General features: G+C 41.6%; 1 protein-coding gene across 1 annotated transcript in view; it reads right to left on the bottom strand.

Moving 5' to 3' along the window:
* Window positions 1-2928: 2928 nt before the first annotated feature.
* Window positions 2929-25792, bottom strand: part of LOC142750393 (tryptophan 5-hydroxylase 2-like) — a gene marked incomplete at its 5' end in the record, with an annotated part of 28779 nt that continues 5915 nt past the window's right edge. Inside the window, 2 exons of the mRNA XM_075859397.1 lie at window positions 2929-6930; window positions 7045-7178. Coding sequence (XP_075715512.1) covers window positions 6756-6930; window positions 7045-7178 — 309 coding nt within the window. The remainder of the gene's footprint in view (window positions 6931-7044; window positions 7179-25792) is intronic.

The following is a 25792-nucleotide window of genomic DNA, read 5'->3' as shown; positions in this document are numbered from 1 at the left end:
CATAAAAGGGGGGGTACTGTAAAGGATCTGCCAGGCACAGCTTCTGTGTCAACGCCCATAGGTAATCAGTCTGCACCTGCTTCTATGTCTGTGAGACTGACTCCATCTTCCACCACTCAGGATGGCAGGCTTAGGAGTGGGAGAGCCTATCACAGCCTGGCCAGACGGAGCTAGCTCCCGCCCTCTGTCTATTTATACCTGCCTTTCCTGTTCCTCCTTGCTTGTGATTCTTCTCATTTGGTTTTCTGGCCCTGCTGCAGCTTCTTGATCTATTTGACCCTGCTTCATATTGACCCTGGCTTACTGACTACTCTCCTGCTCTGCGTTTGGTACTTCGTACACTCCTGGTTTGACTCGGCTTGTTCACTACTCTCCTGCTCTGCGTTTGGTACCTCGTACACTCCTGGTTTGACTCGGCTCGTTCACCACTCTTGTTGCTCACGGTGTTACCGTGGGCAACTGCCCCATTTCCCTTAGCTTCTGTGTACCCTTGTGTTTGTCTATCGTGCACTTATTGAGCGTAGGGACCGTCGCCCAGTTGTACCCCATCGCCTAGGGCGGGTCGTTGCAAGTAGGCAGGGACTGAGTGGCAGGTAGATTAGGGCTCACTTGTCTGTTTCCCTACCCCCATCATTACAGCGTTGCAGTTTGCTAAGTTTGGGCTCTGTAGTCACAGACCGGTCAATTGGCCAATGTTGACCCCTGTCCACTACAGAGAGAGCCTACAATGGGCATGTGAGCATCAGAACTGGATCATGGAGCAATGGAATAAGGTGGCCTGGTCTGAAAAATCACATTCTCTTTTACATCATGTGTACGGCCAGGTATGTGCGTCGATTACTCTACAAACGGTAGATTTTCTTTGAACAATCATAGATTTTGAATATTTCGTCATATTATAGAAATATATAATTATTTGTTTTTTCTTCATCTCCTTTTTTAACCATTTCTGTATACTAACCTTTTTAATACCCTGATTTGTCAACATGTCATGTTTGTTTTTCATGTATGTACAAGTATTAGTAAGGCCGTGTGTCTCAGTCTTTCCCGCATGCGCTCACTAATTATAAACGGGCTCACTTAATATCAACAATGCTGTAGTTATATCTATATATTGTACTTTTTGTATCAAATTGTATCGACACTATATACTCGATGCACACATAATACCAATGTGCTGATATGCTATGTATTTACCTATTTTTCATTTACTCGTCCGATGATCATTAGCCACACCTCAACTGACGTTGTCCGCCAATTACTGATATTTGCATATTGGCTACGACACCTGATTGCTCAGCATATATAGAAACCTCAGACACACGGTTATTACCTTACTTGCCATGACTAAGAACGCAGATCGCGTTCGAAACGCGTAGGCTCAGGTTCAAATCCTGACTACTTGCATCTTGGGACTGCGTCTCCCTTTCGATTTTAGTATTTTTCTAATAAACATGGGACTCTCATCTCCCTTTTAAACCACCACCAGCGCTGGATCATTCTTTCTCCACATTGCTGTCCTACACCGCGGGCCGTCGCGGGGATCCGATTGACGCTACCAGGAGACGCAGACCGGTGAGCTGGAGGTTCTCTCCCTGTTTCTATTATGTGCGTCGATTACCTGGGGAAGAAAATGGCACCACGATGCACTATGAGAAGTAGGCAAGCTGGTGGTGGCAGTGTGATGCCCTGAACAATGTTCTGCTTGGAAATCTTGTGTCCTTGCATTCTTGTGGATGTTACTTTGACACGTATAACCTACCTAAACATTGTTGCAGACCACGTACATTGCTTCATGGCAAAGGTATTCCCTAATGGTAGTGGCCACTTTCGGCAGGATAATGCACCCTGCCACAATGTAAAAATTGTTCAGGAATGGTTTGAGGATCATGACAATGAATTCAAGGTGTTGACTTGGGCTCCAAATTCCCCAGATCTCAATCCAATGGAGCATTTGTGGAATGTCCTAGAAGAAACAAGTCTGATCCATGGAGGCACCACCTCACAGTTTCTATGCTAACGTATAGGTGCCAGATGCAACTGGACACCTTCAGAGGTCTTGTGGAGTCCATGCCTTGACAGGTCAGAGCTGCTTTTGTGGCATTAGGAGGCCCTATACAATATTAGGCAGGAGGTTTTAACATTATGGCTAAATAGTATATAAGTGAAATGATAATCCAGCCTAAATGCTTATTTTACTGTCACTTTTAAAAGCCTGTTGCAGTTTCAATTTTGCAACTAAAAGCTAATTTTTACTCTTCTACTTACTATCCAAAGATTTCCTGATGCTTCCACACTTGCATTTCAAATAGAGATGAATTACCAGTTTGTGGCAAAAAAAAAATTACGTTGTCACATACATGGATTAGAAAATAGCGAAAGCATGTACTAAATATTTATAAAGCACTTGGCTGCCATTGTCATCTTTGAATGCCTACATCATGTTAAAAGAATTTCAGCTTAGTGTTTAGGTCAAATTTGTTTCAAGCCTACACCAAGTCAGTACAGGTGTATACTATGGAATTGACATTTAATTTATTTACCAAAATTTGTGTGGCATTTCAGTTTTCAGTGAACATGCTCCAAAACAAAGACCTTGTTATAGTAAATAATATTCTGACTACTCTCATAAATTTGCGCACCATTTTTGTGTGTTTGGCAGACATCCGGTAAATCATCTTTTGATGACAGAAATCTGTTGGCAAGTTTTAACTTTTACCAATGGAACCCATTGTGTGTTAGAAGCGATCTCTCTTGTATTTTGTCTCTGGAGATGGCAGGTACAGATCTCAGAGGGAGTGAGTGTTTTTTGTTTTTTTTTGTAAAGAAGATCTTGACGTCCTGAATTCAGAGGTCTGCAACCATAGCACAGAATCAAGATGTAAACTTTAAGTCAATATTTATTACTTTCAATAATACATCAGTTTGGAAATTAAATGAAATGTTGAATAATTTATAACGTACACGGAACACGATTTTGGAAATTGGCAACACTATTTAATAATCTTTGGCTTGAGATGATGACAGTTTATTTATTTATGGCCAATATAGTATTTTATAACAGTACAATACACAAGAAAAATGTCAAAATATTAATCCATGACTTTATTAAAAGGCACATTAAAACCTGAAGAGAGAATCTGCACAAATATGAAGTACTAATACTTTAATTTGACTAATACTGTTGTTATTATGGTATACTCTTCTAAGATAAAGTAGAGTAAATAGCGACAACATTTATTTTCTACAACACTTAGCATGTAAGCCTCTGAGATTACTTGGGTCTCTTTGTGGTGTATGGTGTAGAATTACAGATGAAGCAAGGCTGAGTTTGTCACTTGGTATAATCCATTGTCATATCACAATATGTTTTCAGTGGTTTTACACAGGCTATAATTGTTATAGTGGGAATATTTATAACCAGACCCTAACATCTCTGGATTCAAAGCCCACTAATTTGCTGAGTGAATTGTTGTGCAACGACTTCCTTCAACAGTTTAATAATATAAACACGTGAAACAGAGCTCTCTCGCTTTACAAATAAATCTATATTATAATTTATATACTATGTAGCATGTCCTCATTTAATACATTAGCAAGTGTAGCCATTGGTGGTTAGGTGGCCGGTCCAGATATACTCTTTTCACTCGGGCAATAATATTTATTGCTGCATAAAGAGCAGATCAGCCGATGAACGAGCGTGTGCTTGTTCATTTGCTGATCGTTGCCCTGCCTACACAGGGCAATGATCGCAAATAAGCGTTCTTATGAACGCTCGTTTTCCAAATCATTGGCCCATGTAAAAGGGCCTTTATTGTTCCTTAAATACATTGCCTCCACATTATAGTGTCATTTGGAGGCGTAGGAAGTCTGTGTGACACCATATCGGCTGTGTGCACATGGCTCTGTGGCCTTACATTGATCTATCAATGCCTGAAATGTTTTAATTTTTTTTATTTCACACAAATTGTACAGAAAACATAGGGTGCAATATTAGCAAAGGCTAATGTGTATGGACCCGTGAAAGTCTCTGAACTCTGTTCCAAAATATAACCTACAAACTAATGATTCACATAATTCGTATAGCAGCAAATAAGACAGAAACCAGCTGACAAAGAGGGGAAGATCTATAATAAACTGACGGGCTTGCTTAATGCAAATAGTAAATTTCATTTTACAACCGAAAGTATACCTATTTATTTATTTATCTTTCTTTCTTCAGTTAGTTTACAATGTTGGTAAGTAGGTAAGGGGATGTGGGAATTAAGATTATTAATGTCATAATTTTCCTTTGGTTTCCTTTGGTTTCTTTTCAAGACATTCAAAACACAACGAAGATGGATTGAAGAATATGTAAGGGTAACAATATCTAACAATATAAGATATATTCTTGGATGAATTACACTAAGAAGCACAAGACTGTAGGTTGTTTCCCTTTAATATTTTAAATGAAACAATCTGTCTTATTGTAGACGGAATAAAGCAAACTTTTAAATACTTCACTTAGTTTTGTGGGATTTGACACTGTCAGGACAAGGCTAATCACTTCTATCTGTACAGATATCGAACAACTAGATCAGCACTTCACATTGACTTACTTATTTAAGCAATTAGAGAACTATATTGCGTTTGTATTTCATGAGGTTTCAAGCTGGAAAACAAGTGTTTTTTGTTTGGACTCCCAATATTAGCTTCAATGCAGAGACATCTTTGCTAATGTTATGGCAAATAGAAATACGGCTAAGCATTTTTATTTAAATTGCTTTTCCAGCTGCTTTCACTCACAGCCTGATTGAGAGAGATGGATAAGACTAGAAGTACAGCTTTGATTTTTACTGCTGAACTAAATAATGATGTTAAAAAAACGTTACACAGAAGGTAAGCGTATTAAAGTGCTTAGACTTTATCAATAGGCTTGCCACAGCGCCATGAGGAGGGAAACATAGTTAATTCATAGTATGGATATACTGTGCATATTTAGTATGGATATACTGTGCATATTAGCAGGTAATTCCACCCAAAATTGAAATGACAGTTTTCAGTGGATAATATTAGGTAAAATAAAAGTCTTCCCTAAACGAATTCTTCTTAAGTTCAAAGCTTAAGATTTAAGGAAATCAAGACTCTTAAAAGAGCAAAGTGTTAAAGTCCCAACTATAAATGTAGTGAAGGTCCATAAACGTAATATTGCATCTCAGGGTAATATAATTTGTTTTTGGGTTTTTTTCTAATACATTTTGCACATGACACACCTTGAGGTCTTAGGCTGACAATTTGGGCATTTGCCGAGATGGGCTGGCGTGACTGGAGAAATTAATGAGATGCTGATTTCAGATTTTTTTAAATGGCATCCTAGATAAAATGAGACAAAAGTTGTGATAATTATATTCCAATACCTGCTCTGAAACAATCTTCAGAAGGACTGGGCTACTTGTGAGGCTTATGGGCACAACAGTGAGATATTTGGCAAATGAGAGAATTTTATTGATATCATTAACAGGAGTCAGACAATGTTGACTTAAAGGGTGGGAATTTGACGGTGTGGTAGTCTGCATATCCATGGGGATTTTATTGTCCAAATTTAGCCATGCCCACATTGTTTGAGGATGTGATTAGAATAAATACTGTATCATTTTTTTCTAATTTGCAAAATCCACTCAAACTTAACATTATATTTCAAGTTCTAGATTGTTAAAGTACACCTCCAGTCAAACCTGAAAATCTATTTCTTCTTCAACTGCGCTTAGTCATACAGGGGTACAGAAAGCAGAGACGTTGGTTGCTACATGCTAGTCCTCACATTGGGGAGCTGCTTATGCAGCCCTTTTGCATGTGTTACTGATATAAAGGAAGGCAGGTTTTCACCAGTTACTTTGGTTACATGATTGACAAAAATAGAGTCTCTATGGGTTAAATAAAAGTTTAACGCTAACGTGATAGTCCTGTGGAGCCATTATAATGAAATAATACAGCACTGACTTTTTTTTTTTTACCTTCACAAAAGCAGACAAGCACAGGGTCAGCTATTTCAGCAAGGGACCTATAGCAGCCTACAGCAGTCCAGATTTCTGCTTCCTGGATCTTTGCGCGCATGACTTGAAGAGGAGGGGTATTCTGATTCGCTCTAGTCTTACCTTAGTTTATAGGTTTTGGGTGTAAGTGTACTATAAGTACTTTAAATAGAATAAAAAAATACCTTCTTTCTTTATTACCACTAAGAAAAGAGCGAGAGATCATTACTCACTATAGAAATTATGTCCATGTATTTAAAGAGGACCTGTCACTAGGTCATATAAGATGATCTGGTTAACTAACCTGAACAGCGCTGTTTCCCTGATTCCAGCACAATGTTCCTTTTTTTTCCCTGGACCCCCTTTCCCACGTTCCAGAGATACAGCCCACTGTTTTGTTGGCTCCCTATATGCTAATTTGCTATAGTTAGCCAACAGGGTGGAGCTCGCTTCCCTGCCTCTGATGCTGACAAATCAGCGCGAGTCAGCTTGAGGGTAGTTCATGCCCTTTTGGCTAACTGCAACAAATTTGCATTGAAAGAGCCAACACAACAGTGGGTCATATCTCTGGAATGGAGGAATCCAGGAGAAAAAAAACCCAGCGCTGGAATCAGGGAGACAGCGCTATTCAGGTCAGTAAACCAGTTCAAGTTACATGGCCTAGTGACAGGTCCACTTTAAGCTGAAAGACAGTGAAGACATCTTTATCTGCCTACAGAATATCACATTTTATCTCTCTACCATTCATATCCCCAAATATTTATTCATTTTTGCTAAAGCATCACAGACCGTGTTCAGGTCGCTCCGCAAGTCTTGCACAACATTTTCAATACTCCGGGTGTCCTTAAGGATTTCAATACTCTGGGTGTAAGGATTGAAGTAAACTGAGAAGGGACGGTTGATCGACTTTGCAAACTCTCTAAAGGATTAAAAGACAGAGTAAAAATGATTTAGAATCATTTCAGTAGTTATGAAATGCTTTCTAAAGTTTCTTTTTTTCTTTTCTTTTTTATTTCCTATTAACCGAACGTACCTCATCTTTTCCTTGGCTTCATCAAAGCTTTCTGACACAAAGTACAAATCCTGAAAGGTAGTGATAATACATTCTTGCAAGCAAGTTGTCTTTGGATCAAACGTTTTCACAGTAGATTTGTCAGACAAGGCATGCTGAAAAAAAAAAAACCAAACACACCTTTTAGAATAGCGCTGGAGGAAATGAGAACAAACAAATCACATGAAATACATGTTCCAGAATTAGTAACATTTTCTAAGTAGATGAGTCTATTTTAGCCAGTTTTTGCACTACAGCTTTAAGAATGATAACTTTACTCTACACTCACTGTGAGAAAACATCTGTATCACAAACATAGAAAATGATGTTCTGATTTCCCATATGTGTGATCATCTGCGGAGGAAATTTTCCAGTATTCAATTGGTTTTAGACAGGACAATAATTTTGTTTCCGTAGATGTATATTATCAATAAGAAGTTGTAATAGGTTTTATAGGTTAACCCCTTAATGACCGGGCCATTTTGCACGTTAATGACCAAGGATTATTTTTTGTTTTTTCACGGTCGCATTCCAAGAGTCGTAACTGTTTTTGTATTTCGTCTATATAGCCGTATAAGGGCTTGATTTTTGCGGGTCGAGTTGTATTTTGTAATTGTACTATTTTTAGATGCTTACAATATATTGATTAACTTTTATTAACTTTATTTTAGGAGAGAATTGAAAATAAGCATCTATTCCAGCATTCATTTTCACGTTATAAATTTACGCCGTTTACTATGCAGCGTAAATAACATGTTAACTTTATTCTATGGGTCGGCACGATTACGGGGATACCAAATATGTAAAGGTTTTATATGTTTTCCTACGTTTGCACAATAAAAACCCTTTTAGAAAAAAATTACTTGTTTTTCCATCGCCGCGTTCCAAGAGCCGTAACGTTTTTATTTTTCCGTCGATGTGGCCGTATGTGGGCTTGATTTTTGCGGGCCAATGTGTAGTTTTCATTAGTATTATTTTGGGGTACATAGGACTTATAGATTAACTTTTATTTTATTTTTTATGAGGGGAATGGGAGAAAAGAGAGAATTTTGCCGTTGTTTTTTGCGTTTTTTTTGGACACCGTTCATCCGGCGGTTTAATTAATGTGTTCATTTTATTGGTCAAGTTGTTACTATCGTGGGGATACCATATATGTGTATGTGTTATTTGTTTTGACACATTTACTGAATAAAACCACTTTTTGGGCAAAAAAATAAGTTTTATTTGATTTTGACTGTAATTATTTTTTATTTTTTTTCACAAATTTTATTTAACTGATTGACATTTTTTTTTTAAGTCCCACCAGGGGACTTCACTATGCGATGTGCCGATCGCATATATAATGATTTGGTATACTTAGTATACCAAAGCATTATTGCCTGTCAGTGTAAAACTGACAGGCAACCTGTTAGGTCATGCCTCCGGCATCGCCTAACAGGCAGTTGCGGAAGACAGACCTGGGGGTCTTTGTTAGACCCCCGGCTGTCATGGAAACCCGACGGCGACCCGCGATTTGTTTGTGGGGGCGCCGATGGCGTGACAGAGGGAGCTCCCTCCCTCTGTCAAACTCATTAGATGCCGCTGTTACTATTGACAGCGGCATTTAATGGGTTAAACTGCCGGAATCGGAGCGTGCTTCGATTCCGGCAGTTGCAGCAGGAGCCAGGCTGAGTATAACAGCCGTGCTCCTGCCGCTGATCGCGTGGGTACAGTGTCAGTACCCGCGCCATCACAGGACGGATATATCCGTCCTCCTGCGCGAACTAGCAGCTGCTGAGGACGGATATATCCGTCCTTCGGCGTTAAGGAGTTTTAAGCTACTACTCAGAGCTATTGCTTCATTTGATGTAATGCCAAATATAATTTTGATCTACATGTCTCTTAGATTTTAGGCCCATTGTATGTAAACAGATGCGAATAACCATATATAACTGTAGAACACAAGAGGAGAATTATAATGTTTAAAAATATTTAAATTGGGAGCTTGGCTGGGCAGAAGTGTATTTTTATAGCTCAGTTGTCAAATGGTTATAAACAGTTTCCACAAACTGAAGGGCAAGGCTCCTGGACCCTAAGCTATTGCATTTGTGGCCTGGATGTCCACCTTGGATGTTATATGAAACTCAAAGTATCAATAGTTAACACAATGTATTTTGTTACTTTTTAAGGTAAATCATTTACATCAGATGAAACCAATGTGTATGGGGGCATCCCACCTTTCCACCGATGGAAAATTTCAGAAGAAAAGAGGATCAGGCATGTTGGATTTCAACATGCCGATCCTTTGTTCCCGTTGGAGAAAAGCTACTACCAGATGGGTCTGGCATTGGCCTATTTCCCTCTCCCATTGTGACAATGATATGGGGGAAAAAAAAGAGAGACACAGAGCGTTCCTGTTGGGTAATGCCGCAGAAACAGAGTGGTCAGTGATGACACTAGTGAGTATGTGTGGAATACACTCATCTTTTGGAGTTGTGCTAGGTGGTCGGCACAAAGAAGGGGGACCGCCATGGGCTCGAATGTGGCTCCCACATATGCCAACATGTTCATGGCGGCCCTCGAGGAGCACCACGTCTATGTATATCACCACTTCAGCCATGTTCTGAGGTGGTGGAGGTACATAGACGATGTGTTCGTGATTTGGACCGGTAATACGTCACAATTGGAAGACTTTTTTGGGTTCCTTAATTCCATCGATGATGACATTAAATTTACGATGGAATCATCAACTACACACCTACATTTTTTGGATACCCTAGTTTATAGGGAGGGTGACAAGTTAATTACTGATCTTTACAACAAAGTGACTGATCGCAACAGTTTACTGCGATACGATAGTCAACATCCCCGCCGAATGGTACAGTCCTTACCTTTTAGTCAGATGTTAAGGGTTAAACGTGTAGTGACTGAACCCCAACAACTTACACTACGTTTAGATGAAATGAGTGACAAATTTGCCAGACGTAAATATCCTTTGTCCCTCTTACAAAAACAGAGGGACAGAGTTCAAACCATCACTAGGGAAGAATTGCTTATACCACATAGACGAGAATCATCTGATAGATTAACTTTTGTCTCTACATATTCAGATATTAGTAATAGAGTTTCTAGTATTATTCGCCAGGAGTGGCATATTTTTAAAAATCTTACTAAATCTGGTCCTGAATTTGGTTGTCCTCCTAGGATGGCATTTAGACGACAAAAAATGTAAGGGATCGTCTTGTTCATGCTGATGTCGGATCCTTTCAAATGAACCGCCAGTTGACTCTGGCTCCCCAAAAATTGGGATGTTTCCCGTGTCTTAATTGCGTCAATTGCAATAATATGATTAAAGGGAACACGTTGGTTCATCCGACTAATGGCAAGACTTACCCCATTAAACATTTTCTGACATGTGCATCATCTCATGTCATTTATGTTTTACAGTGTCCATGCAAGTTGCTATATGTGGGGGAGACTACCCAGGAATGTCGGGCTCGTCTTAATAAACATAGATCGACTATTAGAACTAAAAAATTGGATCTCCCAGTGTCCGCACATTTTGTATATGGTCAGCGACAATAAATTTTGGATCATTGACCATATTCCCCTACACCGTAGGGGTGGGGACGGGGTCTCCAGACTCAAACGGAGAGAACTTGAATGGATTTTCAAGTTAAATTGTCTTGCCCCACATGGTTTGAACATTGATTTTAAAGTCGGTGTAGTCACTTAAGTATGTCATATATTGTAATGTATTTTCCCTTATGTACCTTGCTTGATTTTTTATGCATCATCTCTTTTTATGTGAATTGAACACATTCTTAACCCCTTCCCTCTTTAGCCACTTTTGACCTTCCTGACCGAGCCTCATTTTTCAAATCTGACATGTGTCACTTTATGTGGTAATAACTCCGGAATGCTTTCACCTATCCAAGCGATTCTGAGATTGTTTTCTCGTGACACATTGGACTTTAAGTTACTGGCAAAATTTGCTCGATATGTTCAGTATTTAATTGTGAAAAACACCAAAATTTAGCGAAAAATTGCAAAAATTAGCATTTTTCTCAATTTAAATGTATCTGCTTGTAAGACAGGCAGTTATAACACACAAAATTGTTGCTAATTAACATCCCCCATATGTCTACTTTAGATTGGCATTGTTTTTTGAACATCCTTTTATTTTTCTATGACATCAAAAGGGTTAGAACTTTAGTAGCAATTTCTCACATTTTCAAGAAAATTTCAAAAGGCCATTTTTACAGGGGCCAGTTCAGTTGTGAAGTGGCTTTGAGGGCCTTATATATTAGAAACCCCCAAAAAGTCACCCCATTTTAAAAACTTCACCCCTCAAAGTATTCAAAACAGCATTTAGAAAATGTCTTAACCCTTTACACATGTCACAGGAATTAAAGCAAAGTAGAGGTGAAATTTACAAATTTCATATTTTTTTGCAGAAATAAATTTTTAGTACAATTTTTTTTATAACACACAAGGTTTTACCAGAGAAATGCAACTCAATATTTGTTGCCCAGTTTCTGAAGTTTTAGGAAATATCCCACATGTGGCCGTAGCGTTCTACTGGACTGAAGCATCGGCCTCAGAAGCAAAGGAACACCAAGTGGATTTTGGGGCCTTATTTTTGTTAGAATAAATTATAGGCACCATGTCAGGTTTGAAGGGCTCTTGCGGTGCCAAAACAGTCAAAATCCCCCAAAAGTGACCCCATCTGGGAAACTACACACCTCAAGGAAATTATCTAGGGGTACAGTGAGCATTTTGACCGCACAGGTTTTTTACAGAAATTATTGGAAGTAGGACGTGAAAATTAAAATCGACATTTTTTCAAAGAAAATGTAGGTTTAGCGATTTTTTTTCTCATTTCCAAAAGGACTAAAGGAGAAAAAGCACCGTAAAATTTGTAAAGCAATTTCTCCCGAGTAAAACAATACCCCACATGTGGTAATAAACGGTTGTTTGGAGACACGGCAGGACTGAGAAGGGAAAGAGCGCTATTTGGCTTTTGGAGCTGAAGTTTAGCAGGAATGGTTTGCGGAGGCCATGTCACATTTACAAAGCCCCTGAGAGGACAAAACAGTGGAAACCCCCCACAAGTGACCCCATTTTGGAAACTACACCCATTGAGGAAATTATCTAGGGGTATAGTGAGCGTTTTGACCCAACAGGTTTTTTTGCATAAATTATTGGAAGTAGGCCCTGAAAATTACAATCTAAATTTTTTCAAAGAAAATGTAGGTTTAGCTAATTTTTTCTCATTTCCACAAGGACTGAAGGAGAAAAAGCACTGTAAAATTTGTAAAGAAATTTCTCCCGAGTAAAACAATACCCCTCATGTGGTAATAAACGGTTGTTTGGAGACACGGCAGGGCTGAGAAGGGAAAGAGCGCTATTTGGCTTTTGGAGCTCAAGTTTAGCAGGAATGGTTTGCGGAGGCCATGTCGCATTTACAAAGACCCTGAGGGGACAAAACAGTGGAAACCCCCCACAAGTGACCCCATTTTGGAAAGTATACCCATTGAGGAAATTATCTAGGGGTATAGTGAGCATTTTGACCCAACAGGTTTTTTGCATAAATTATTGGAAGTAGGCCCTGAAAATGACAATCTAAATTTTTTCAAAGAAAATGTAGGTTTAGCTAATTTTTTCTCATTTCCACAAGGACTGAAGGAGAAAAAGCACCGTAAAATGTGTAAACCAATCTCTCCCGAGTAAAACAATACCCCACACGTGGTAATAAACGGCTGTTCGGACACACGGCAGGGCTTCGAAGGGATGGAGTGCCATTTGGCTTTTGGAGTTCACATTTAGCAGGAATGGTTTGCGGAGGCCATGTCACATTTACGAAGTCCCTGAGGAGACCCCCCACAAGTGACCCCATTTTGGAGACTACACCCATTGAGGAAATTATCTAGGACTATAGTGAGCGATTTGACCCCACAGTTTTTTTGCAGAAATTATTGGAAGTAGGCCCTGAAAATAAAAATCAACATTTTTTCAAAGAAAATGTAGGTTTAGCTTATTTTTTCTCATTTCCACAAGGACTGAAGGAGAAAAAGCACCGTAAAATGTGTAAACCAATCTCTCCCGAGTAAAACAATGCCCCACATGTGGTAATAAACGGCTGTTTGGAGACACGGCTTGGCTTAGAAGGGAAAGAGCGCTATTTGGCTTTTGGAGATCACATTGAGCAGGAATGGTTTGCGGCGGCCATGTCACATTTGCAAAGCCCCTGAGGGGGAAAAACAATGAAAACGCCCAAAAAGTGACACCATTTAGGAAACTACACCTCTTGAGGAATTCATCTAGGGGCATAGTGAGCATTTTGACCCCACAGATGTTTCATAGAATTTATTAGAATTGGGCAGTGAAAATAAAAACAATCCTTTTTCTTCAATAAGACGTAGCTTTAGCGCAAATTTTTTCATTTTCGCAACAAATAAAGGAAAAAAAAGAACCCAACATTTGTAAAGCAATTTCTCCCGAGTACGGCAATACCCCATATGTGGTCATAAACTGCTGTTTGGGCAGGGCTCAGAAGGGAAGGACCTCCATTTGGAGGGCAGATGTTGCTGGATTGGTTTCTGGGCGCCTGTGGGCCCAAAGCAGTGGAAACCCCCCAGAAGTGACCCAATTTTGGAAACTACACCCCTCAATGCATTTACCTAGGGGTGTAGTGAGCATGTTAACCCTGCAGGTGTTTTGTAGAAATTAGTGTGAACTCGATGTTGCAGAGTGAAAATGGGATTTTTTCCACAGATATGTGGACAATATGTGGTGCCCGGCTTGTGCCACCATAACAAGACAGCTCTCTAATTATTATGCTGGGTTTCCTGGTTTTAGAAACACCCTACATGTGGCCCTAATCTCTTGCCTGGACAGTCGACCAGGCTCAGGAGTGAAAGCGTACCATGTAAAATTGAGGCCTAATTTGGCGATTTACAAAGTATTGGTTCACAACTGCAGAGGCTCAGATGTGAAATAATAAAAATAAACCCCTGGGAAGTGACCCCATTATGGAAACTGCACCCCTCAAGGCATTTATTAAGGGGTGCAGTGAGCATTTTTACCCCACAGGTCTTTTCCATAAATGAATGCACTGTGGATGGTGCAAATTAAAAATTTATATTTTTCACTAGATATGCCATTCAGTGGCAAATATGTCGTGCCCAGCTTATGCCACTGGAGACACACACCCCAAAAATTGCTAAAAGGGTTCTCCCGGGTATGACGGTGCCATATATGTGGAAGGAAACTGCTGTTTGGGGACGCTGTAGGGTTCCGATGAGAGGAAACGCCATTTGGCTTTTGGAGCGTGGATTTTGCTTGGTAGTAGTTTTGTTTGGAGTCTTACTGGTGTTTCCGTTTATAATGTAGGGCATATGTAAGCCGGGCGGAGTATATAAGGGGCATAGTCAAGTGGTATAATAATGGGGTAAAAAAAAACAATAAAATGATCCATAGATGTGTGTTACGCTGTGACACAATCATTTCTGCACAGGCCGGTGTCGCACTGATATATGGCGTCCTTTATTATCCCCCTTTTGATCCACACTCCGCGCCTTTGTAGTTTGGGGAATTTTGCTAGGAAGTGTTGTCCTGGTATAATACGGGCACCTTCGCTTCCAGCGGATATGTTTGGGCCCTCCCTTTCCTGGTTCCCTAATTTAGGTCCTTGATAAATCGCCTCTTCAAACAGAAGAAATGTTCCCCTCGGGCACAACTGCATATTTTTTTATTTCCTGACTTATTGGAGCCATAACTAATTTTATTTTTCATAGACGTAGCGGTATGAGGGCTGGTTTGTTGCGGGACAAGCTGTAGTTATTATTGGTACCATTTTGGGGTACATGCAACTTTTTGATCACCTTTTATCCTATTTTTTGGGATGCCAGGTAAACAAAAAAACGCAATTCTGGCACAGCTTTTTTCGTTTTTTTTTATACAGCGTTCACCATGCGTTATAAATTACATGTTAACTTTATTCTGCGGGTCAGTACGATTCCGGCGATACCTATTTTATAGGACTTTTTTATGTTTTACAACTTTTTGCACAATAAAATTACTTTTGTAAAAAGAATGTATTTTTTCTGTCGCCAAGTTGTGAGAACCATAACTTTTTAATTTTTTTGTCGACGGAGGTGTATGCGGGCTTGTTTTTTGTGGGACGAGCTATAGTTTTTATAGGTACCATTTTTGGATACGTGCGACTTTTTGATCACTTTTTATTCTAACATTTGTAGGGCAAAGTGACTAAAAAACAGAAACTCTGGTAACGTTTTTTACGGTTTTTTTTTTACGCTGTTCACCACGTGCAATAAATAATATAATATTTTGATACCTCAGGTCGTTACGGTCGCGGCGATACCAAATACATATGGTTTATTATTATTTTTCAATAATAAAGGACTTGATAAGAGTAAAAGGGGGGTTGTGTTTTATTTGATTACTTGAAACTTTTCAAACTTTTCAAACTTTTATTATTTGCACTTTTTTTTACACTTTTTTATACTTTTTTTTACACTTTTTCTCAAGTCCCACTAGGGGACTTGAAGGTCCAACGGTCAGATATTTTTTTTTTCTAATACATTGCACTACCTATGTAGTGCAATGTATTCGATCTGTCAGTCATTCACTGACAGCAAGCCGATTAGGCTTCGCCTCCCGGCGGGGCCTAAATCGGCTTCCGTAATGGCAGAGCAGGAGACCATTGTGTCTCCTGTTGCCATAACAGCAGTCGCCAGTCCTGATTGCCTGTCAGGGCTGGCGATCTGCTAGTAACCACTACGATGAAGCAATCACTTTCGATTGCTGCATCGAAGGGGTTAATGGCAGGGATCGGAGCTAGCTCCGGTTCCTGCCATTACAGGTGGATGTCAGCTGTACAGTACAGCTGACTTCCACCGCTGATGACGCCGGATCAGCTCCTGACCCGGCGCCATCTTGCCGGCAGCTGCGGAAGCCGATCAGGCTCCGCCGCCGGGCGAATCTTGACCGGCTTCCGTGCTAGGCAGACCGGGAGGCCAGTATTAGGCCTCCGGTTGCCATTGCAGCCACCGGAACCCCGGCAATTTCATTACTGGGGTTTCGATGAGCTGCAAACACCTTAAGTGCAGCGATCGCGTTTGAGCGCTGCACTTAACGGGTTAATGGCGGGGATCGAAGCTAATTTCGGTCCCCGCCGTTACAGCCGGATGTCAGCTGTAAGATACAGCTGAGATCCGGTGATGATGGCACTGGCTCAGCTTCGGAGCCGGTCCCAAACATTCGGCGTAAATGTACGGCAAGATGCGGGAAGTCAATGCTTTCCATGACGTACATTTACGGCAAATGTCGGGAAGGGGTTAATGATGTCTTATTACTATATATACATATACATATTTTTTTATTATTATTACAGATTAGATTTGTTGAATGGACTGCTTTTTCTGGTTTTCGGAATCCTGCGAATACATTTCTTCCTGTGGCGACCATATTTGTGAAACATGTGTGGCTAGATATAATAATTTTTTCCATACGTATGAGGCCAAGGGATATAATAATATATTGTCATTTTTGTGGGATTAGACACTTTTTGTGACATTATGTGGGACATACACTCAATGATATTGTTTTACACACACACCCTGTCAGAATGTTTATACATTAGCATGTGTGTGCTGTTTTTTACGATTTAATACTGATTAGTATATCATTGTCCCTAACTCCTAGTTGTCCTACAGAGTATTCTCTCTCCCCCCCCCCCCTTTTTAAATGATACTGACAATTTTTCCCTATTTTTCTTCCTCTAATGTTCGTCATTGCCACTTTCCAAAATGGCCGCCGTGCAGTCACTAGATGCACTGCACATGTGCAGGAACTAATTAGCATAGTCTCGCGAGAGTATGCACATTTTGAATACAGGAAGTATAGAATGTTATTCAACTTATATACGTGGATATCTGGACTTCCAGGACGCCGTTATCCATTAGGAGTAGTTCCATCTGGCATCTTGATATAATATCCTGTAATTGTTTTTGATTATACACACACTTGGTGAGTTTGTTATTCATTATTATTTTTTGTTTATTCGGACTGCTTATTGATGTACCAGTCCCTTAAAACTTATATAGTTCTATGCATAAGCACCTAGGTGGTCTGATTGTGATTTTAAATTACACTTCTTTATTATACACAGATCCTTTTAAACTGTTTTTGTATTAATCAAATTTTTTATTACTGTTGACTCTGTGAGTCCTTAAATACTCCTGTACTGCTGTGTTCACTATGCTTGAGAAAGGTCCTGCTGGACTGAAACGTCGCACGGGTGATTAAAAAGCTGACATATGTTGGAAGTGCTGTCTCCTCGTCTATTTTGCCTCTCACATAGGCTTCCACATGCCACATGGATGTCCTACTACCTGGACAACAAACTAGCCCCTTTTTGACGCACGGCTGCAGCAGCACATCCGACTAGACCCTGCTCTCAATTACCGCTCTTTAAGAACAACTGACCCGAAAATAACTTTGCTAGTTACCCTACTCCTGCTGTTCTCACTCCAACATACATGTCCAAATTTTATTAAACTAATTCTATTAAAGGCTCCATTTATGCTAAAGGCTTACAAAAGATTATCGAGAAAGCCCTACAAGCTGTGATACGAGAACTTGCCGATATTAAACAGGAAGTCCAACACATTGGGGCTAGAGTTTAACTACTCGAAGAAATCCAAACTGCTCTTCTCACCCATGGAGATGCTACCTCTGCAGCTCTCTTAGCGTGTCAAACCGACCTGAACTCTCTTCACACTTATCTGGAAAACCAGGAAAACAGGGGGCGACAAAACAATCTGAGGATAAGGGGAATGTGAGAAAACTTCCCTCCGCGTGAGACTATGTCCATGACTAAGAAAATCCTGGACTTCGTCCTCAGCCCTGACTTGCCCTAGGACCTACAGTTTGAAAGAGCCCACAGGGTCCTCCGTCCACAACCAAAAAAAGGTGAACCCCAAAGGGATATCGTATGCAAACTGCTGTCCTTTCCTGTAAAAGAACCAGTGCTGCGTAAGACAAGAGCTATGCTGGACCTTATAGTTGAAGGACATAAACTGACTTTTTGTCAGAATATATCCCCGACCACATTGACCAAATTAAGGTCTCTGGGAGTCTTCACTGAACGACTCCGGAACCTAAAAATAACATACAAATGGCTCTTCCATTTTGGCCTATCCTACCACTTCCAGGGTCGGCTGTGCATCATTCGCTCTCCAGAAGTCCTAGGGAAGGCTTGTCCTTCACTAGACCTTGACCACACCACACTGCGTCATACACTTCTCTTTACAACGTCCAGTTGGTAAAAAGTAAAAACACGCCCAGTTGTCTATTAAGAATGTCATTAGCATAAATCTAAAATTGCTCATAACTTGCTCAAAAATGATCGTTTTTCAAAATAAAAACCACTGCTGTTATCGACATTACAGCGCCGATCGGATTATGTAGGAGATAGGGCATTTATAATCTGGTGACAGAGCCTCTTTAAAGGCTGTACTTTCTCCACATTTATGCTTAGTATGTCTAAGGATATATTGCCTTAACCTTTTTTTTTCTTTCAGGTTGTTTAGAAAGTGTTTTCTTGCACTCCTGCTATGATCTGTCTTGAAATCATTTCCATCCCTGTAAGAAATTAAACAGCGTTTCTGCAGCAAATTGCGCAGTACATCAGAAAAACGCAGTACATCAGTTCACTTTCCGCTGCAATAATTAACATGCTGCGGAACTAAAATTACGCAGCATTTGTTCAATCACACCCACTTTGCTGCTAATGTATTCTGCTATGTATTTTCCGTCCGCAATTTCAGACGGAAAATACGCAGCAATTCCATTACATGTGGACAAGCCCTAAAAGTGACATCTTCTGGAATGAACACATTTCTGTATAAAGATGCCATTAAGGATATTTCCATTTATATATTTTATTTATATTTTTATATATTTATCAGTTTTAATATCATTAGACATTATTACATAATATCATTAAACACTGCTGTCAGGTATTTTGGACACTTAAAGGCGATTTAGAATGTCCATCAAAAGTTCACCAAGAAAACTCAGACCAGACCTAAAAGGATATATTACATTTAAGCTTGATTCGTTTTTTTTTGTTTTTTTTTGCTTCTTTTAATTGTATGGATACAACTTAAGTTAAGTATCAGTCTGTGCAGCATATAAAAATCATTATGGACTATAAAAAGCTAAATGAAAATGCTATTTATCTTCTAGCAAAGCATGGTAAGAATAATATAAACGCATTAAATTGCAGCAAAAATAGCAGCAATTATCTGTGCTAATGAGCATAGGTGGTATTACTTGCTTATGTGGCATGACGGTGTTCTGAGGCTTTCAAGGTATTACTTGCCTCTGCATTCCCTGTTTCCATTATCAAATTCTGTAACTACTTTTATTGTGTTACAAATCTGACATTCCTCAGAAATGTATTATTTCTCTGACTATAATGGTATTTTCTTTCTTCTCCCCTTTCACCACCCTTTCTTTTTATTTCTGCATCAGATGTCCTAAATACAATTTAAAAATAGAATTGTACATTTCAAAGAAAAAGTGACATAGGAGAAACACTGAAAAACACAATAAAAAAAATCCTGACCAACAGAACGTTAATCATTTAAAAACATATATATAATTCTAACCGACAGACACTATATGGACAAAAGTATTGGGACACACCACTTAATCATTGCATTCAGGTATTTCATTCAGTCCCATTGCCACAGGTTTATAAAATCAAGCACCTAACCATGCAGTCTTTCTTTATAAACTTCTGTGAAAGAATCGGTCATTCTAAGGATCTCACAGAATTAGCGTGTGATACTGTAATAGGCAGTGGCGGATTAAGTGGACCACAGGCCCTGGGGGTTCCACAAACTTGGGCCCCCCTTCCCCACCACCACTCAGCTATGTCTATAGTGAACACCACCTTTCTGTGAGAGCATTGACAAATGGTTGTTACGATTCCTCTTGTCAAAAGGCTGTGTCCCTACATACTGACAGTCTCCAACCATCGCTGACTGTATCACACTGTGTAGGGACACATCCTCTTGACAATGGGAATGGCAACACGCAATTGTCTATTAGTCCTGGATACGCAAAGACTTTATGTGGAATACAAGGATTTCCTACAACAGACATTTCAGGAGAGCGGACAGATCCTCTATAGATCCAGTGACTCACAAGTGACGTCTTCTCTGATGGGAGTCATTCTCTTTTCTTCTAAATCTGACACAGACCAGTATGGCGACTTCTCCTGATGAGACATCTTTGCTCCTCGCTTCTGCAGCCATTTCCAGCCTCTATAAAAATTCAGACACCAAGGCCCAGAACCATACATTAAAGGGGTTGTCTGGGAATGGACTGGTTTTTCATACTGGTGATCTATCGATGTGCCCGGACAACCCCTATTACTCTGACTAATAAAATAGTATACATACAGACCCCAGACCTTCTAAACTATTGGAGTCCCCAGACCAGACGCCCTAAACAAATACAGACCCCAGAACAAGCACCCTAAATAAATACAGACCCCAGAACAAGCACCCTAAATACAGACCTCGAACCAGACCCCTAAATACAGACCCCAGACCTTAACCCCATAACTAATAATGACCCCAGACCTGACTCCCTAAACAAATACAGACCCCAGACCAGACCCCCTAAACTAATACAGACCCCAGACCAGTGCCCCTAAACAGAGACTCCATAAACTAATAGACCCCAGACCAGACCCCTAAATACAGACCCCCAGACCTGACCCCCTAAACTAATACAGACCCCAGACCAGGCCACCTAAATGCAGACCCCAGACCCCTAAATACAGACCCCAGACCAAACCCCCTAAACTAATACAGACCCCAGACCAGACGCCCTAATCTAATACAGACCCCAGACCAGACGCCCTAATCTAATACAGACCCCAGACCAGTCCCCCTAAATACAGACCCCATAAACTAATAGACCCCAGACAAGACACCTAAATATAGACCCCAGACCTGATCCCCTAAACTAATAATGACCCCAGACCTGATGTAAAGGATCTGCCAGACACAGCTTCTGTGTCGACACCCGTGGTTAATCAGTCTGCATCTACTCCTAGGTCTGATAGAGTGACTCGATCTGCTACCACTCAGGCTGGTAGGCTGAGGAGTGGGAGAACCTATCACAGCCTGGCCAGATGGTTCTAGCTCCCGCCCTCGGTCTATGTATACCTTAATTTGCTTCTTGTCTTTGCCTGTGATTCTTTCTTGTTTCCTGGCTCTGCTGTTCCAGCTATTACTATTGACCTCTGCTTCATTTTGACCCTGGCTTTACTGACTACGCTCCTGCTCTGCGTTTGGTACCTCGTACACTCCTGGTTTGACTCGGCTCGTTCACTACTCTTGTTGCCCCATTTCCCTTAGCTTCTGTGTACCCTTGTCTGTTTGTCTTTCGTGCAATTACTGAGCATAGGGACCGTCGCCCAGTTGTACGCCGTCGCCTAGGATGGGTCGTGCAAGTAGGCAGGGACTGAGTGGCGGGTAGATTCCCGTAAATATGAAACCTACTAAGATCTTGCTTCCCTTTCAGGTCTCTTTTGAGGGTAGGTCTGCCACCGGCAGTGCCTTCGTGGATTCAGTGTCTTCTGCTAATATTATGTCTGTGGAATTTGCTATGTCTCTAGCTATGCCATTGATTGATTTGCCTAAACTTGTCCCGGTAGTGGGTATCGACTCCACTTGCTAATGGTTATTTTACGCAGCATACCCCTGTTTTTTAACTCATTGTTGGCTCCATTCATTTGGAGCAGTGTTCTGTACTGGTGATGCAGTGATTATTGTCTGATTTGGTTTTAGGGCTTCCCTGGTTGCAGATGCATAATCCCACGTTTAACTGGAGTACTGGGGATCTTTTCTGTTAATTTTATTTCTCTCCCTGAGGAGGTGAACACTCTACCTGAGTTTATTCAGGACTTTGCTGATGTTTTTTCTAAAAAGGCCTCCGAAGTGTTACCTCCTCATAGAGAATACGATTGCGCAATCGATTTGGTACCAGGAGCTAAGCTCCCTAAGGGTAGGATATTTAATCTCTCTTGTCCCGAACGTGAGGCCATGAGAGAATATATCCAGGAAAGCCTGGCCAAGGGTTACATTCGTCCCTCTACTTCTCCGGTTGGTGCTGGCTTCTTCTTCGTAGGGAAGAAGGATGGTGGTCTTAGGCCGTGCATCGATTACCGAAACTTGAATAAGGTCACTGTAAGGAACCAGTATCCCCTTCCTTTGATTCCTGATCTCTTCAATCAGGTTCAGGGGGCCCAATGGTTCTCTAAGTTTGATCTTCGGGGGGCTTATAACCTTATCCGAGTCAGAGAAGGGGATGAGTGGAAGACTGCGTTTAACATGCCCGAAGGTCATTTAGAATACCTCGTCATGCCCTTTGGGTTGTGTAATGCTCGCGCGGTCTTCCAGAATTTCATAAATGAGAATTTAAGCGACTACCTGGGGGTATTTCTTGTAGTGTACCTTGATGACATACTTGTGTTTTCCAAGGACTGGTCCTCCCACATTGGGCATGTCAGGAAGGTGCTCCAGGCCCTTCGGGAAAACAAACTCTTTGCTAAATCCGAAAAATGTGTGTTTGGGGTGCAGGAGATACAATTTTTGGGTCAAATCCTCACTCCTAATGAATTCCGCATGGACCCTGCCAAGGTTCAGGCTGTGGAAACCTGCCTCCCTGAAGGCGATAGAGTGCTTCCTGGGGATTGCTAATTATTACAGGAGATTTATTGCTAACTTCTCGGTCATCGCTAAGCCTCTTACGGATCTTACTCGCAAAGTTGCTGATCTCCTCCACTGGCCTCCGGAGGCAGTCCAGGCTTTTGAGATCCTTAAGAAGTGCTTTATCTCTGCCCCAGTGCTGATTCAGCCTAACCAAATGGAGCCATTCATCGTGGAGGTTGACGCCTCTGAGGTGGGAGTGGGTGCTGTCTTGTCCCAGGGTACCAGGTCACTCACCCATCTCCGTACCTGTGCCTACTTCTCCAGGAAGTTCTCGCCCACTGAGAGTAACTATGACGTGGGCAACCGCGAACTCTTAGCCATTAAATGGGCATTTCAAGAGTGGCACCACTTCTTGGAGGGAGCTAGGCACCAGGTAACGGTCCATACCGACCACAAGAATCTGGTCTTCCTAGAATCTGCCCTGAGGCTAAACCCGAGACAAGCTCAATGGGCGTTGTTTTTTACTAGATTCAACTTTGTGGTCACCTATAGGGCTGGGTCTAAAAATATTAAAGCTGATGCACTGTTGCGTAGGTTCATGGCCAGCCCTCCTTCGGAGGAAGATCCTGCTTGTGTTTTGCCCCAGGTATAATAATATCCTCTGTTGATTCTGACTTAGTCTCCTAAATTGTGGCCGATCAAGGTTCAGCTCCCAGGAACCTTCCTGAGAACAAGCTGTTTGTTCCCCTGCAATTCCGGCTAAGGGTACTCAGGGAAAATCATGACTCTGCACTATCTGGCCATCCAGGCATCCTGGATACAAAGCACCTCATTGCTAGAAAATATTGGTGGCCTGGGTTGCCTAAAGACGTTAAGGCCTACGTCGCCGCTTGTGAAATTTGTGCTAGGTCCAAGACTCCCAGGTCCCGACCAGCGGGCTTACTATGTTCTTTGCCCATTCCCCAGAGACCTTGGACCCATATCTCCATGGATTTTATCACCGATCTGCCTCCATCTCAAGGCAAGTCGGTGGTGTGGGTTGTAGTAGACCGCTTTAGTAAGATGTGCCACTTTGTGCCTCTCAAGAAACAACCCAATGCCAAGACGTTAGATACCTTGTTTGTCAAACACATCCTGTGTCTCCATGGGGTTCCTGTCAATATTGTTTCTGACAGAGGGGTACAATTTGTTGAATTGTTTTGTAAAGCTTTCTGTAAAAAGTTGGAGATTGATCTATCCTTCTCCTCAGCCTTCCATCCTGAAACTAATGGCCAAACTGAGGGGACTAATCAGTCTCTAGAACAATATTTAAGGTGTTTTATCTATGACTGTCAATATGATTGGGTCTCCTTCATTCCCCTCGCCGAATTTTCCCTTAATAACCGGGTTAGTAACTCATCAGGGGTCTCCCCCTTTTTCTGTAATTTTGGGTTTAATCAACGGTTCTCCTCCGTTTCACCTGGTGGTTCCAACAATCCCGAGGTAGATGTCGTTCATCGAGAACTGTGCACAGTCTGGGCCCAGGTTCAGAAGAACCTAGAGGCATCCCAGAGCATACAAAAGACTCAGGCAGATAGAAGACGTTCTGCTAACCCCTTGTTTGTGGTCGGGGATCTGGTGTGGCTGTCTTCAAAAAATTTGCTCCCCAGTTTATAGGGCCATACAAGGTCATTGAGGTCCTTAACCCTGTCTCCTTCCGGCTGGAGTTACCCCCGTCTTTTCAAATACACAATGTGTTTCATGCCTCCCTCCTGAAACGCTGCTCCCCGTCCTTGGTTACCTCGAGGAAACCACCGGTCCCTGTTCTCACCCCTGAAGGGGTAGAATTCGAGGTGGCCAAGATTGTGGACAGCAGGATGGTCCAAGGCTCCCTCTAGTACCTGCTCCGTTGGAGAGGATACGGGCCTGAGGAGAGGACTTGGGTACCCGCTCGGGATGTTCACGCTGGAGTATTGCTTAGGAGGTTCCATCTTCGGTTCCCCAATAAGCCAGGTCCACCTAGGAAGGGTCCAGTGGCCCCTCATAAAAGTACTGTAAAGGATCTGCCAGACACAGCTTCTGTGTCGACGCCCGTGGTTAATCAGTCTGCATCTGCTCCTAGGTCTGATAGAGTGACTCGATCTGCTACCACTCAGGCTGGTAGGCTGAGGAGTGGGAGAACCTATCACAGCCTGGCCAGATGGTTCTAGCTCCCGCCCTCGGTTTATGTATACCTTCATTTGCTTCTTGTCTTTGCCTGTGATTCTTTCTTGTTTCATGGTTCTGCTGTTCCAGCTTTTACTATTGACCTCTGCTTCATTTTGACCATGGCTTTACTGACTACGCTCCTGCTCTGTGTTTGGTACCTCGTGCACTCCTGGTTTGACTCGGCTCGTTCACTACTTCTTTTGTTGCTCACGGTGTTGCCGTGGGGAACTGCCCAATTTCCCTTAGCTTCAGTGTACCCTTGTCTGTTTGTCTGTCGTGCACTTACTGAGCGTAAGGACCGTCTCCCAGTTGTACGCCGTCGCCTAGGATGGGTCGTGCAAGTAGGCAGGGACTGAGTGGCGGGTAGATTAGGGCTCACCTGTCTGTCTCCCTACCCCGTCATTACACCTGACTCCCTAAACTAATACAGACCTCAGACCAGACCCCCCTAAACTAATGCAGACCCCAGACCAGTTCCCCTAAATACAGACCCCATAAACTAATAGACCCCAGACCAGACCCCTAAATACAGACCCCAGATCTCACCCCCTAAACTAATACAAACCCCTGACCAGTCCCCCTAAATACAGACCCCATAAACGAATAGACCCCAGACCTGACCCTTTTAAGCTAATACAGACCCCAGACAAGGTCCCCTAAATACAGACCCCATAAACCTATATAGACACCAGACCAGACCCCCTAAATATAGACCCAGACCTCCTAAATACAGACCCCAGACCAGTCCCCTATATACAGACCCCAGACCAGACCCCCTAAATACAGACCCCAGACCATCTAAA

This window comes from Rhinoderma darwinii, chromosome 3 (assembly GCF_050947455.1).
Source record: "Rhinoderma darwinii isolate aRhiDar2 chromosome 3, aRhiDar2.hap1, whole genome shotgun sequence".
Lineage (NCBI taxonomy): Eukaryota > Metazoa > Chordata > Amphibia > Anura > Rhinodermatidae > Rhinoderma > Rhinoderma darwinii.
The sequence above is the reverse complement of the archived record's forward strand: the minus strand, read 5'-3'. Positions and strand labels throughout refer to the sequence as shown.